General features: G+C 50.1%; 1 gene segment (V, D, J or C); it reads right to left on the bottom strand.

Annotated features, from left to right (window-relative positions):
• Positions 1 to 2,625: 2,625 nt before the first annotated feature.
• LOC113177268 (Ig mu chain C region-like) lies at positions 2,626 to 13,087 on the bottom strand. The segment is given in 6 exon segments: positions 2,626 to 2,732; positions 3,769 to 4,095; positions 7,465 to 7,776; positions 10,854 to 11,174; positions 12,083 to 12,397; positions 13,024 to 13,087. Coding segments are annotated over 6 exon segments (1,446 nt in total).
• Between the last annotated feature and the right edge of the window lie 2,670 nt (positions 13,088 to 15,757).

The following is a 15,757-nucleotide window of genomic DNA, read 5'->3' as shown; positions in this document are numbered from 1 at the left end:
GCCTGTTCTGGCAACAGAAAACCACAGATCAGTGGACATTAATAACAGAGTTACATAAATCCACACAATAAATCCACAAACTGTTAAGCATGAAAATGCTGTGTGTGATAGACTAGCATCTACGTAAAACTTAAAACATGCAAAATAACACTGTACATGGCTTAAGGATTTATATGTATGTTGTAAAAATCATAAAATCAGAGAATGAACATCAAATTCAGGACAAATTTTTTAAAAAAGAAACTAAACAACATAATGGCAAAATGTTAATATTTTGTGAAGATAATATGGTAGGTCCTGGGATATTTTATATTTCATTTTTATACACTTGAGAACAGATAAATGCTTACTCAACAGACAGTAACTTCAAATTCTGTATGTGTTAAAATCCTACTTTGCGGAAGCCCTGAGTCAAGGTGAAATCTCTGAATATTAAAGGCTGCTCATGATCAAGGGCAGGTGGACATGTGTTTTCTTGGTCAATTGGATCCTCTTGGATGGAGGCAGAGTCAATCTGAAGTCCAGCTCATTAGGACTGAGCCTTTCCCAAGTCCCCTGACCCAAGTCCATCCCTGCCCAGCTCCAAAATTCTGAGGGAAGGAACATCAGAAGGTGTGCAGAGGGAGCATTCTGTGGTGGGGGTGGCAGAGGAAAGAGTGGGGCCTGAGGTCACTTCCAGGTCCTTGAAGCTGCTTCTGTCCATTTGGGCCTGTCAGAGAGGGTGGATGGCAACGGACCAAAGAGGATGCAGGAGCTGTTGGTGGAAATCATTAACTCATCCTTTTATTTGCTCATTATGTACTGAGTCCACAAATATTTATTGAGCACCTACTATGTGGCAGGTACTCTGCTTGGCCTGAGTTCAGGTGCAGATCAGGAAAACAGTCCCTACTAACTACATCCCAACCCCTCTATCTCTCCCATGCCCTCCTTCATCGTCGCCACCAGTCAGAGGAGGACAGTAAAACACATGACCCTCTCCATCCCCAAGAACCCAGCCAAGTGAAGGGAACAATGAGGGTGAGTCTGCTCTGGAAGGTCCAGACACACGTTATCTAGGGGGTCACTGGCCCCTCTGCTGGATGCTGGGAATCGGGGCAAGTTCCTATGGTCTATAGAAAGCTGAGTGGTGGCCGTACAAGGAACAGAGCATGAGAAGCAAACAAGGGACGTCACTGCCTCTGGAACCTAACCCCTCGAATCCCTCTTGCTGTGGTAACAGGCAGAACTGGGGGCCCTGTTGAGAGAACAAGGGCTACTTGTCCAGATGGTACAGGACGTGGTGCTTCAAGAGGCAGCCGTGCTTATCTGTTTCTCTTTTTGTGGGGGACTGGAGGGGAAGGGAACCCAGGGTTGCTCTACCACCAAGCTACATCCCCAGCCCTCTTTATTTTTTATTTTGAGGCAGGGTTTCTTTAAGCTCTTGAGGCTGGCCTCGACCTTGTGACCCTCTTGCCTCAGCCTCCTGAGTAGCAGGGATTACAGGTGTGGTGACACTATTTTCTGGAGATGTACCATGTAGGAGAGAGATGATGTTTGTCCAGCCTAGGGCCACCAGACTTTCTGGAGTAGTGTCATGAGGGACAGAGGTGCTACATGGCAAAGCACTGTAAGGGACAGAGGTGCCATCTGTCTGGCCCATTGCCCCTTGACCTTCCTTCTAGCATGTTTTTTTCAATAAATCTCCTGTGTCCCATGCCTTCTCTGGGTGCTTCCTTGGGTCTCTCAGACCCTCCCCCACTGCCCTGACATAACTGGACCACGGACAGTTGAGTAGATTGTAGCAATATCTGCCGGGTTCATTTCAAAGATACAGCACATGAAAATTGAAATATATCACAGAGTATGGGGGACTCTCTGGAGATGGGGTCTTGATATTCATTGCACCCCACACTCTGGACTCCCACCTCCAGGGCCCTAGAACTTAACTTGAAAACCTTCCAACTCCAAGGCACTGTACAATGCATGGTTAGTTGGAAGGCTCTGAGAATTCCAGGAGACATTTGGAGAAAATAAGGGAGTTTATGACCTCTCCTTGAGGCTGATCACATCTGTGGACACTCTTGTGGGCACCCTGTGTGACTGATATGGTTTAGATATGAGGTGTCACCCAAATGCTCCTGTGAGAGACGATGCGAGAAGGTTCAGAGGAGAAATGACTGGGTTAGGAGAGCCTTGGTCTAATTAGCGCATTAATCCACTTGAATGGATTGTCTGGGTGATGACTGTAGGCAGGTAGGTGTGGCTGGTGGAGGTGGGTCGCTGGTGGGCATGCCTTGGTGTGTATATGAGGTCACTGGGGAGCCAAGCTTAGTCTCTCTCTGCTTCTTGATTATCAAGTCCTGAGCCCCACTCCTCCTCCACGCCTCTCTGCCAAGATGTTCTGCCTCCCCTCAGGCCCAGAGCAACGGAGTCTGCCATCTATGGACTGAGACCTCTGAAACCATGAGCCCCAAATAAACTCTTCCTCCTCTGAGATTGTTCTTGTCAAGTCTTTTGGTCACAGCAGTGAAAAAGCTGACTAAAATGGTGACCTTGTACCCTTGCCCTGAATTTCTCTTGCTAGCCATAACTGTGCCCCTGACCTGTCTCTCTGGGGACTTAGGCCCACCCCAAACTCACCTGTCACAGTTTCCACCGCCTACAGACGTAGTAGACCGTGAAACTCACCAACAGCAGCACCTTGACACCCAAGAGGAAAGCCACAAAGGTAAGGGTGGACGTCCCTGGACCTAAACGCCACAAAGCAGAAGAAGCCATTGAATGGGGCTTTATGAGTGTGAATATCTCTGAGGTCAGGCAGCCGGGAAGTTCCAGAGCCAGCAAGTTGTACCCAATTCCTTGTCCCAAACCTGACAGTTTGCTCTCTTGGAAAGGAAAGGTGATTTTGACCTATGAGGCTCACCTTGGATTTGGCCCAATAAATGCTGATTTGAGTATCTGACATCCACCAGTCAATGTGCCAGGCTCCCGGGGTACAAATCCAAGTTCAGCGCATGCCATTGAGCCCTTGGGGTCATTTATCATACCATTGCTATTATCACAGGAAGCTGGTCTCATCGGCAAGATTTCATAGATGAGTGAACTGAGTCTCAGAGATCATTGACTCACTTGCCTACGTTTACACAGCTACCATCACTGGAAACCATTTAAAAATAATTCTACCCTAATTCAAGTAGTAATAATAGAAGCCGGCTTTATTGCAGACATTCGTGTAGATTATGCTTAGATTAACTTATTTAAACCTTATAAGGACTCTGTGAATTAGGATGTTTCCTTAGGCTCTATCTACAGATGAGCAAACTGAGCCCAGAGGAGTCTATATCTGTGCAATAATTAATTGGAAGAGCTGGTTCTGTCATTGGAGCAGACATCATGCAGTGCCCAGGTGAGGTTGTTCAAGCAAGTCTTATAGAACAAGGTCCAGCAAGCTCACCTCCATGTCAAATAGACTATTTTAACCAAGAGTCTTGCTGACAGCCAACTCAAAGTCACCAGTAAAAGAGCACTAACTTACACCCTCTCCAGGGTCTTTTTGCAAGTTTTTGCTGGAAGACCACTCTCTGCACAGAAATGAAAGAAACTTGCAGGATGGCCACAGCCAAAGGAAACCACTGGCTAGAAACCATTCTGATTATTCTAGAAGTCAGATTTCTACTCTGACAAGATCTCAGTAATGATCCAGCTCCATTTCCTCCAAGTGCCTTCTGGAATCCACTCCAGAGACAGAGGTGACCCAGTTGCCGATAAGAGAAGAGGTGCACTGACCTGGGCTCCCAGAGGGCTCGCGTTTGGGATGGGACGCTGTGGACAGGATGAGGCTGGCCTGGACGGCAGGCTGTTGCTGGTGCTGCACCCTGCAGGTGACCAGCCACTCGGACCTCTGCCTCGACACGTTCACCAAGTGCAAGCTTTCCAAGGTGTAGGAGCCATCGCGGTTCTTCCTGGGCGTGGGCTGATGGGTCCCTTTGAGTGCGTGGCAGTGTTCCAGCCAGGTGAGGTGCATCTCCTGGGGATAGAATCTCTGCACAAGGCAGGTAACAGCCACCAAGCCGGAGGGAGTCGAAGACTGGGTCACTGTCACTGTAGGGGGAACTGACAAAACCCGGAGAGAACAGACAATTACCGTGGGAATTCCTCTGGCAGTTCCCTGGGGGTGGGGTTCATTTGTCCAGGAGAAAGTCCTTGGGTGGTACAATTTGAAGGAGCTGAGAGCTTCTGATTCCAAAATATCATTTCCTCATTCTCAACCTCCAAGATGTATCAAGTTCTATCAGTGATGCTGGGAATGGGTCAGGACTGCCACAGAGAAGGTCCTGAGTATTGGTAAATGGGTGGGTGCATGCTTAAAGAAATGCATGACGGAATGGGTGAGGGAATGCATGTTTGGATGGATGGGGATGGATGGATGCATGGAAGAAAGAATAAATGGTGTTGGTGAAATCTTTCTTTTCCACATTGGCCATTAAAGATGAAAAGATGAGGTATGAATGTCCCTTAAGAATCTACAAATCAGTCAACTCACTCTCTATGACTAGACAATCCTAAGATTTGAAGGTTCAGAGCCACTAGATGTCTTTGAGTCCAAGATACTAAGACTGTAATAGGAAGGAAATTCAGTTTGGGAAAGGAACTTGCTCAGGGTTATAGTTGGTGCAGCTGGAATTACACCAGAGAAGGAGTGTTTGACCATTGTGCTATCCTGATACCCAAACTATAATGCAATTAAGATTCTGATAATAGGATCTAATGGCTTCTAGAATTTTTTCCACCAGATTTTCACCTATGCAATAGAAGGTTTTCACAACAGGGAACCTTAGGCTATTCTGGAATCCAATAAAATATGACCCATCTCAGTAGATTTTGAATGCTCACCCAGCACCATCCAACTGTGACAAGGCGGGGTGTTGTGGATTAGGATCCTTGAGCTGCCACCATAGCCAACATCACCTTGTGTGGTTCATTTTCCTGTGTTTCCAAGACTGAAATTTTGAAATTTCTAACACTCATGGGTCTATTTAAGATGGATGTCAGCTCTTGGTCTAGGGTAGAGAGTAAGTCCTTGGGTGGTATAATTTGAAGGAGCTGAGAGTGTCTGATCCCAAAATACCGTTTCCTCATTCTCACCCTCCAAGACCTATCAAGTTCTATCAGTGATGCCGCTAATGGGTCACACAACCAAGGCAAGACCCTGTCCTGAAGCTTACTATCTGCTCTGTGCCCCCATTTGGTGCTCAGGTCCAGCACAAGGACTCTCAACAAGCAAAGAGCAAGACTTGGAAGGGAAGCCCAGGATGTGAAGGTCTGGTGGTGTCGGTGGTACCCATGGGGAACAGGCTAGGGTGAGTGTCACCAAGCAACCCATTTCTTCTGGTGGCATGGTGTCCAGGGCATTTTGGGGAGGATAGAGGCCTGGACGCAGCTGAGGACACTGCTCCCGTGTACTGACTGGCTTTGCTGAGGCAACGTCTGTGGGTGTTCTTATTTAATCCTCACAAAACCAAATGTGGTGAGCACAGAAAGCCGCTTGATGTCATGAAAAAAGACAAAGAAAAACACACTTAGAAGGAGCCCATACAAAATCAGGCTCCCATTTCATAGAAATGGTCAAAAAGGAATTGGCTGAGCTTCATCTTGAAAAACCACTTAAATTATAAAAATAATTTGTGTTTTAAATAAATATGGAATATCACTGCAACTATGCACCAACTCTCAAAGGAATAAGAAAGCTGGTATCATGTCTTATCCAAAACTTAAACTAGAGGACCAACAAATCCTTCATTTCAAATTCACATTCACAGCATTATCATTAAAAGATGATTTTGGAAAATGATTTGAAATGATTCAAGGGTTCTATCAGTTTTCAGAGGGGCCTCTTTTAATCAAAGCGTTCTCTCCCGAAGTGCCCATAGCACCATTATCTTCAGAGACTTTCTTCTTCTTCTTCTTCTTCTTTCATTTATAGCTTTGCCTGTGATCCCAGCACATCTCCGGGATCATTTGCGTCAAATTCTTGAAATACCACTTTTGTAGGACCTCCCAATTCACTGTGCCCTGGAAGTGGACTCTCTTTGCCTGGTACGGTCTGCTGTTGCCACACATCAATCAAGGCAGGGCTCACTTCCTGCAGGAGGGGCTTCCTGGTGGTATGGTGTCCAGGGTGTGGGATCACACAGGTGTCAAGACACCCACGCTGCACAGCAAACTGCTTACCAGCCCCTCCAACTCACTGAGTCTCACAGCAGGACTCAGTCCACCCACCTCCACAAGCTGCTGGCCTCTGGGTGCAGTTGTATCTCAAGCTCCCAAAACTCCTTCTCATGCCTCTGCCTGGGGTTTCTCTTTAACCAGGAAAAGCCACCTAGCCCACGAAGGCACATCCCAGCCTCCTCTCCATCACGGGTCAGTTCTAGGCACAGTCTACACTACTTCTCAGAGGGTCCCCTCCAGGCACCCACAGGAATATCTAGCCCAGTAACTCACCGTTTCTCGCCTATTCTCCTAACCCATCTCTCTTCCCCACCCTCAGAATCACCTCCCAGCCCTCTGCCCCCAGACCTCAGATTCAGACTCTGCTTTCAGGGAAACCTAAATAAAGACAACCACAGAGATAATGTCCTTGAAACCCAACTCAAGAAAGGGGTGCAGCCACAGCTCATTTTAAAGGAAGCAGTCATTTGGGGACATTTGTATCTTCTGTGATTTTTTGGTTCTCTGCACAATTGCCCTAGCTCCAGGAGATTATATAATAAGTACTCAGGTAGGAGAAGCCTCTAAAAGATCTTTTCCTGTTACTCAGCCAAAGACAGCAAAGCTAACGGAACTGCAGGCAAACCCGCAGCTGGTTAGGAGGGCAGAGCCGGAAGCCTGTATTCATGCCAAAGGCTCCTCACTCACCAGCTTGGTAACCTCAGGGCACCCTCGCTTCTTTGTTCCAGCCCAAGAAAATAAAAGAAAATTAGATAAAAAAAATATTTTAGCCCCATATCCAGGTAAGAGTTAGTCATCTAAAGACATCATATTCTAACAAATTTGTAAGTTTGCAAATCTCTTCAAATCTTCTTCCTATAAGGTGATAATAATAAAATTAAGTCCCCAGAAGATAAATAGATGTTTTGTCTCCATTCTACACATGAGAGGAGTGAGTTCTGAGTCCAGAGGATGTGTACGTTAGCTGGATGCTGGTGCCTGGCTCGGCTGGCTGCAGGGGGCCTTCCACCTTGTTAGAGGTGGTTACCATCCTTCCTGCAAGGACAGACTCCTAACAATTAAAAGCAACACCCATTGCCCCTTCTGAGAGGTCCCTGTGAACAAAGCACCCTGCGAAGTACTTTACAGGAGTTTCACAGAATTTCTGCCCCAACCTACTAGTAAGACCATTCACCAAAGAAGAAACTGATGCTCAAAGAAGTCCACAGCCCAACTCTGCCCTGACTCAGTCATCTGGCAAAGATAAAGACTTACTGCGAAGGTACTGGTCCAAATTGATGGTTTTCTGGAACACCATTGTCAGCTTGTGCTTGACGTGGCAGAGGACCTCAGAGTTCATGTCACCCAACTGCAGAGGGACTAGCACACTGCTGGTCACATTGTAGGTGTCTCCACTGGCGAGGATGACGGTCTTGGATTTGGGGAGCTCATGCTTGTTTTTGAGCCAGGTCACGCTGACCTGACGGGTGTGTAGTCCGGAGGATGTGTATGTCAGCTGGATGCTGGTGCCTGGCTCGGCTCGCTGCAGGGGGCCTTCCACCTTGTTAGAGGTAGTCAGCATCCTTCCTGCAAGGAGAGACTCCCGTGAGAGGGGCTCCCGGAGTGAAGGAGTCTTCTGCATCTCTGTGAATAGGCCCATACTTCCTCTTCCATGAGGCTTAAAAGCTGCCTTTTAATAGGAGCTAGCCTCGGAGGCTGAGAGTAGAGGCCAGGTGAGGAATCCACAAAGGATCACGAAGGTATAAAGAGGCCCACACTGCACAGAGGCCCACACTGCACAGCAAACACCCACATCACACCCTGCCTACCAGCCCCTCCAACTCTCTGAGTCCTCACAGCAGCCCAGTGGATACAGCTGTTACCATTCCTATTCTAGAGATGAGGAAACCAAGGCCCAGACAAGCCAGGCAGCTTGTTCAAGATCCACAGCTCGTCAGTGACAGAGCCAGAAGTTCTCAGCCAGCTGGTGTGGTCCCTGAGTCTATGCCCTCCATCCTCCCTCAGTCCCTGAAAAGGTGAGACTCCTCTCACGGCTCCTGGGCAGGTCAAAGGAAGAGGTCAAGAACACAGGCTTTGGATTTCTCAACCGCATTTGCATCCCCAACTCCTCCACAGGGTGAGGCTGAGCAACTCCACTCTGTAGGCCTCAGTTTCCTCATCTGTAAAATGGGAGCGATTCTTAACTCTCAGAGTTAATCAATCAAGTAAAGGAGCTAGCATAGAATACATGCACAGTAATCACTCTATAAGTGGCAACTAGCAGTAGCATGTACTGTAAGTGGGCATCTGAGGACTTGTTATTGATAATCATATTTTTAATTTGAACAGAGAAAGAAAAGTCTCAGAGTAGGTCTTGACTCACCCAAAAGCTTCACAGCAAACAGAACTGACATTGCAACCCAACAGAGCTGCCTCTACTTTTCCACAATTGGCTATTAACTGATGGCCTTTAATAGTGCCCAGGGTTCTGCCCCGCTCTGGGTTGGGCCCTACGGAGGCTGCAAACAACCATCACAGATCCCTGACCATGTGCTGCATGGTCCAGATGCCACACAGAAGTCAGAGAAAGGAATCCTCAGCAGGTCTCAACAATTGTTATTGCACAACGAGGAAACTTGGAAAGGAACCGCGCTTTGCCTGAGATCACAGGAACGGGCAGTGGCACCCGGCAAGGGGACACTGATCTGTCTGCTTCCAAAGTTCTGCCACTTCTAAAAATAAGAGCCAATCCCTGCTCCCAGGATACAGAGAAGGTGAACCCAACAGAACTCAGGCTACGGGTTTCTAGAAGCCCCAGAGTTTAAGTATGCATTGTGGGAACCAAGGGGTACAGGCAGACGTGACAGTTCAGAAGAAGTGGACATCAGAAATAGAGTATTTTAAACGGAGAGTTGAAAAGAGATTTGAGACAACACTGAAGTTGGCATTCTCAACCAGGAGAGAGGAGAAAAGTATGGGAAAATCACATTTATGAATAGACTAACCTAAGCCAGCACTAACCTAAGGCTCTCCCAGACCTGGGTCCCTCTGCTGCCCATCAGAGGATCAGGTTTCCTAGTGAGGCTCCCAGAATACTGAGAGTGCTCTGTGAGCTGAACCAAGCAGGAACGGGAGACAGGTGGGAGCTACAAGGATACCGCCTTAAGGAGAGAGATATGGGGGAGGTTTGCGGAAGCAAAAGGTGTGTTCCTGCCAAGTACAGACAGGCCTGAATCCAGGGGAGGAAGGGGCTGCCCTTCCCGCTGCAGATCCTGGGGGACCACCCAGCTGCACAAGGCAGGGGTGTGATCAAAGTGATGGTCTCAGGGGCTTTGCCTTGCCGCAGTGGGACAGATATACCGTACACAGGTGAAGGAGAAAAAATTAGGAAAAAACTCAGTGAGTCAATAAAAAATAATAATAATGCAACTCTTTTCCCATCAGAAAGGACCATTTTGGAATTTTTCACCCAGACCTGAGCATTACTAGTGGGTGAACCTTTCCTTATGTCTGCAGGGCATCAAAAAAGGGGGGCAGGGCACAGAGAAATTTAAAGGTGGGTTTATTGCCCTGGAGAATTTTCGCAGCAGGCCCAGAAAAGCCAATCCTGCCAGGGAGAGAGAAAGCGGGTGGAAGCCTGCTCGGTGGAGAGGGGCTGGCTTCCCCGAAGCGCCCTCCGCTCTGCCCTGCTCCCTGCCTGCGCTGCAGGGCGCAGCACCCAATAGGCAGCTCCGCTGTGGGGATGGTCTTTTCCCACCCGGTGAGGCTCGGCAGAGCTGTGAGCCCATTCGCTGGCTCGGCCCTGGCCCCAGGCCTGGTCCATCATCACACCACCCCTCACCAAGCCCGTGCCCCAGCCAGCCCCCTCCAGGCCGCTAGTCCTTCTCCCAGGCCAGTTCTAGCGGGACCCAGGAAACCCTGCTCGCGCCCCTTTGACTCTGAACTGAGCGGGCAGCGACACCTGGTGGACGAAATGGTGTAAAGCCACAAAGAGTGAAAAATGGGGAATGGAAACGGTTAGGTGTGGAGGAGACAGGATGAGGAGAGAGAAGGGAGGGAGAGGGAGATTCATACTGACTCCAGGTGAGGACCCGAGGGACCCTCTTTCCCAGCAAAAGGGGTCACGAATTCATAGCCTCTTTTTAAAATTGACTTCTAGAAATTTCCAACAGAATCAGGGATCTGGAGCCGTCCTCCCTCCTTTCCTTCCTTCCTTTTTCTTACTGGGGATTAAGCCCAAGGGTGCTTTACCACTAAGCTACCTCCCCAGACCTTTTTATTTTTTGAGACAGGGTCTCACTAAGTTGCTTAAAGCCTTGCTAAATTGTTGAAGCTGGCCTTGAACTTCTGATCCTCCTGCCTCAGCCTCCCGAGCCACTGGGATTACAGGTGTGCGCCACTGTGCCGGGATAGCTCTGCCATGTCTTACAGTCAAGTGTTAAGACAGAGAATTTTTTGATACAAAGACATCATGAATGGGGAAGGGGACTTCCCTCCTTTTTCTTGATGAGGTGCTGGGCAGGGAGAGAGGAGTGCGATTTGGGGATGGATGTGAGAGTTTTCACACCAGTTAGGGCACCCTGCCTCCCTCCACCTTCACCCAGGGGTTGCCCTGAGTTCCAAGCACCCCGACCATGTTGTCCCCAGGGGCTGGGTGCACCTACCTTTCCCCCGGTTGGAAGCCTGCGCTCGCAGGGTGATATTGGCCTCCATGGGGGGCTGCTCTTCCTGGACCACCCAGCAGGAAAACTCACTCCCATTCAGCGTGACCTCTGCCTGCAGTGTGTCCTCCAGAGAGAATGTCCCATCCGGGTTTCTAGTGACCTGGGGGGACTCCACCGTGGGGATCTTGTGCCTGTTCTCCATCCAGATGAGCTGCACGTAGGCGGGGTAGAAGTGGCCGGCGTGGCACGTGAGGTTCACTCTCTGGTGCACCTGGATGCGGGTCCCGTCGGCGTCCATGGTGATCTTCAGGGTGGGGATGACTAGAGCGAGCAGCAAAAGAGGGGGCTGTTGAGAGGGGCCCCTGCCTGCCCGTCCCCTCCAGGTCTTCCCTTCCCAGGGGCCAATCTAAAGTCTCTCACTCTCTTTTTAAAGAAATATTTTTTTCTTGTATGCTCAATATTAGGCAAATCGGGCTGTTATTTTTATTAATATGGGTGGAGGGGCGGGGCTGTCTGGCATATTCTTTTCAATAAGTTTGAAAATTTTCATATCATAAAATACAATTCTAAGGATGACTGAAAGACCGTGCCCATGAGGACAGGGACTTGTCCCTCGCTCTGTCACAGCACTTAGAACAGGACCTGGCGTACAGTGGCTCCTCATGACTTATTGAATGAATAATAGTTAAAATCAAAAACAAAATAGCAATGAAATGAATAGAACACAGATATTTGGAAAGGGAAGTTGGAGCCAGACAATTGCAGAATAAAAATCAGGCCACGGGAAACAAGTGAGTGCCGGGCATCGTTCTAAGTGTTTTATAAGGAATAACTCATTTAATCTTAAAAGGAACTTTACAAAGCAGGTCTTAATTTTATTCCCATTTTATGAGGAAACTGAGATATGCCCAAGGTCAAACAACTTGTAAAGTGGCCTAGGGACAAAACCCAGACAGCTAGCCTCAGACACCCATGGTCTCCCATCATGTATATGACTAAATTTATTGATCTATTTATGGGCAGTGGTGGAGATGGAACCCAGGGCCTCCTGCATGCCAGGCAGTACTTGACCACTGAGCCACATCCCCTTGGGGCCTAGACTTATAATCCCTATACATGTCCATCAGGGACGGAAGGGAGGAATGTCCAGTTCCCATTTGTGACATGGGCATTCAGGCAAAAACCCCCAAAGCCCATGCCGCCCCCACCACACTCTACCTCCCACTCACCTTGGAGCACTTCAGAGAGATTCAAGGTCATCTGCAGGGGCTCAGCGAGGTCCCCGTGGGAAACTTGGCAGGTGATCTGAGACAAGACCTCTTTTCCGGTCAGTAACACCAGTGCCTTGCTGGTTACGAAGTACCTGCCTTTGTCATCGGTCACCTGAGACTGGGCTGAGGGTGGATGTTCATCACTGTCCTTCAGCCAGGTGACACTGAAGTTTGTGGAGCTGAAGGGGCCAGCCGTGCAGTTGAAAGGCACCGAATTTCCAGGGGTGGTCCTCTGAGATGGGCCCGTCAGGGAGATGACCGGCTGCTCCCCAGCTGCAAAAGAGAGGGGTTGTGGGGCGTGCTGACGGGGACAGATCCAGGAGGCGATAGACACGCCCAGGACTCTGCACCCAACTGACTTCTCTCTCCCTCTTTTATTTGGGGGTAACCAGGGATTGAACTCAGGGGCACACGACCACTGAGCCCCATCCCCAGCCCTATTTTGTACTTTATTTGGAGATAGGGTCTCCTTGAGTTGCTTAGTGCCTCGCTCTTGCTGAGGCTGGCTTTGAACTCCTGATCCTCCTGCCTCAGCCTCTCAAGGTGCTGGGATGACAGGCATGCGTCACTGCATCCGGCTCTTTCCTTCTTTCATTCCTGGTTTCCACCCTCTCTGACCCAGAGCTGGCATCGGGGACCCTGGGCTCCTCTTTTACCTCCAGCCTGGCCTCTCGTCCTGGGTCCCAGGTTCCTCCCTTGACTCCCAGGCTCCCGCCATCGCCGTTTCCCACAGTCTCCACACTGAGAAAAAGATGCCCAACAGCCCCTGGCAGGCAGGGAACCGGCTCAGCCAGGTCCCAGCCTCAGCCTCCCTCTGGACACAAGCTGGCTCCATCTGGTAATCCTGGGGGCCTCCCTGTCTGCTCTGAGGGTCTCCACGGACAGGACTCAGGACTCACCTGTGAGTCTCAGCAGGAGGGTGAGCAGGAGGGCGACCAGGGCCTGCCCAGGGGAGGCAGACATGGTGAGGTACCTGGCGTCCCTGACCTGTGCTGGCGGCAGCCCTGGATGAGGCTCTGCAGGGACCCAAGAGCCACTGCCTGGTCTCCTGCCAGCCTGGGACTACGTTATATTTCCCAGCTGCCCACTCCCAGCAGACCTGGAGAAGTGGTCACTGTGGCAAAAGTCCCCATCCAAACCCCAAACCCACAGCTGCAGCAGTGTCTGCAGCCTCTGGCTGGGTGCTGACTCTTTCTGGTGCCCCAGGGGCCAGACTGGGGCAGGGCTGAGCTCCACCTTGAACCTCAAGCCAGCTAGCTCTGTGTCCTCTGATACATAAGCTGTGGGGGCCCCTCTTCTGGAGGCTTCTCCATAGTGGGACCACGGAGAGCCTTCTCTGTCCCACAGATGGCTTCTGGAAATACAGAATGGATCGGATATGATCCCAGGAGGGTTGGTGACATGAGCTGGGACGAATACGACCAAATGCAATGAAAACAGAGCAGGAACCGTGCAACGCCCCCTCTGGCCTCGACTTAACTAGAGCATCACGACATGGACCGGGCATTTCCTCTTGCCTGGAATTGTTGAGTGGATTCCAAGCTGAGAAAAATGAATTTGAAGCACAGCCAGAAATTTCCCTGCCCTGATGGAAGCATCTCTCCCTTGGTCTCTCTCCACCCCTTCTCCACTCTATCTGCCTTCCCAGGGCTTCCCCCTGGGATTGTTTGGGGCCTGTTTTCACCATGAAAACCTTTGCCAGGAAAATGCTGCCTTTGGTTCCCTGCTGTCCCAGCAGCCAGAGCACTCCTGGGCACAAAGAATTCACTCCAAAACAATGAGGGGATCTTCAGGGCAAGGAGAGCTCAGGCTGACGTGAAGCAGCCAGGCCCAGCCTGCCCCGTCCCCCCAGCTCCTCTGGGGTGTACACTCAGCTGGTGCCAGGGGGAGGCTGAGAGGAGCTGTCATGCTGGGGGGCTGTCCTGGAGGCCCCCCTCCCTCGCCACCCCTCCTGGCCAAGCAAGACAGAGGGGATGGGTGCTTGTTGGCGGAGGCACCTCTGTCCCCAGGTGTGTCCTGCGGCCGACAGCGGGCTTGTGGATCCATTTTCATGGCTCCCTGAGCAGGCGGAAAGGGGAAGTGAAAAGAGACGCCAAGAAGAGACAGGGTGGACTTCCTCCTCGCAGAGTGGCAAGGGGGCCCTCGGAGAGGCCTGCCCTGGATGAGGGTGGCCAAGCTTGGAGCCTCCTGTCTGCGGCCCATTCTGGAAGGCTGAGTGTTGGCCAGAGGGCCCAGGAGCAGAAGATGCAGCATGGACTCCAAGCTGGGCACAGCCATGCACCCCCAGGGCCCTCCCAAGCACCCGGGCCTGTGCTCCAGGAGGCACCTGGCCTCCAGACTCCACCCACAGTGAACAGGGCTGCTGAGAGGCCTCCGATTCCCCTGACTCCCCTCCCAGAGGGCAGAAGGAACCCCCCCAGGAAAGGCAGGAGGAACCCAGGAACACCTCACCTGCGCCCCTCCCTGGTCCCTCTTCATGTCACAGGGGCAGCACAGGGAAAGCATGAGGGCAGGAGGTCCATGCGCTCTGATCTGGACTAGTCAGGACCAGGCCTCAAACAGGGCCTGACCCAGATGAGCTATTTCCTAAAGTTTGGAAACGATTCGTCCTTTGTCATCCATCAGTTCCACTTTGTAGAGCACAGTTCTGCAGGTACGCAGTCAGGTGGGAATAGTTTAAGGGGCCAGAGGGGGGAAGGAAGGAGAAGTTTGACAGAGCTGAGTTGAAAGCAGGTGGAAGAAACCAGCGCAGGTGTGTACCTTGGCAAAGTGCACCTGTTACAAAGGGTCTGCACCTGCTCAGCACTTGGTCTGGTTTCCTCACCTCTCCAAGCCTAAATGTAGTCAAATGAACTAAATTAGTTAAAATCAATTTCACCTGATATAACATTTAATCCAATAGACAGTCATCATGCAAACAGCATTGAAAAATTGTGATATCTTCCATACTTTTTTCTTTAGTCTGAATTTCCTACAAAGTGGAATGTCGTCTTAACAAATCAATAAAGTAGTGTTGAATGAACAGCAACAAAGGGTTGATAGTGCTTTAGTTTTTCAGTGTCCAATATTAATTAAAATTAAATACTATTTGCAGTTCAGTTGCTCAGTTTTGCACTAACCTGGTTGTGAATGCTCGGTAACTACACATGGTTTTGGCCACCATATTGGAAAGAGGGCTCTTGGTGACCTTCCTCAGGAAAGCCGACCTGACACCCCAGATGGGTCCAGGCACTTCTCTAGCACAGCATTTATCACGGCCGTATGACATTTTAATTCGTTGCATCATGACTGTTACCCTTAATAGATTCTAAGCCCCGGAAGGCAAGGACCATGACTTTAGCCCACGACTGTGAACAAGTGCCAGGGATCCAGAAGGTCTTCCATGAATGTTTGTTGGATGGACAGATGGATCCATGGAGAGATGGTTGTACCCATGGATGGATAGATGGATGGACGGATAGATGGATGGACAGACGGACAGATGGACTCATCCCTGGATGGACAGACTCATAGGTAAAGAAGTAAAAGGAGGACGTGTGCTATAGAGTAAGTGGAAGGAGGACACACTCCCGGTGAGAAAGCAAAGAAGGCCTCTTGGAGGAAGGGGTTGGCCTTCAAGGGCTCCTGCACCTG

The sequence above is a fragment of the Urocitellus parryii genome, chromosome 6 (genome assembly GCF_045843805.1).
Source record: "Urocitellus parryii isolate mUroPar1 chromosome 6, mUroPar1.hap1, whole genome shotgun sequence".
Classification (NCBI taxonomy): Eukaryota; Metazoa; Chordata; class Mammalia; order Rodentia; family Sciuridae; genus Urocitellus; species Urocitellus parryii.
Note: the sequence above shows the minus strand (reverse complement) of the source record. Positions and strands in the feature narration are given on the sequence as shown.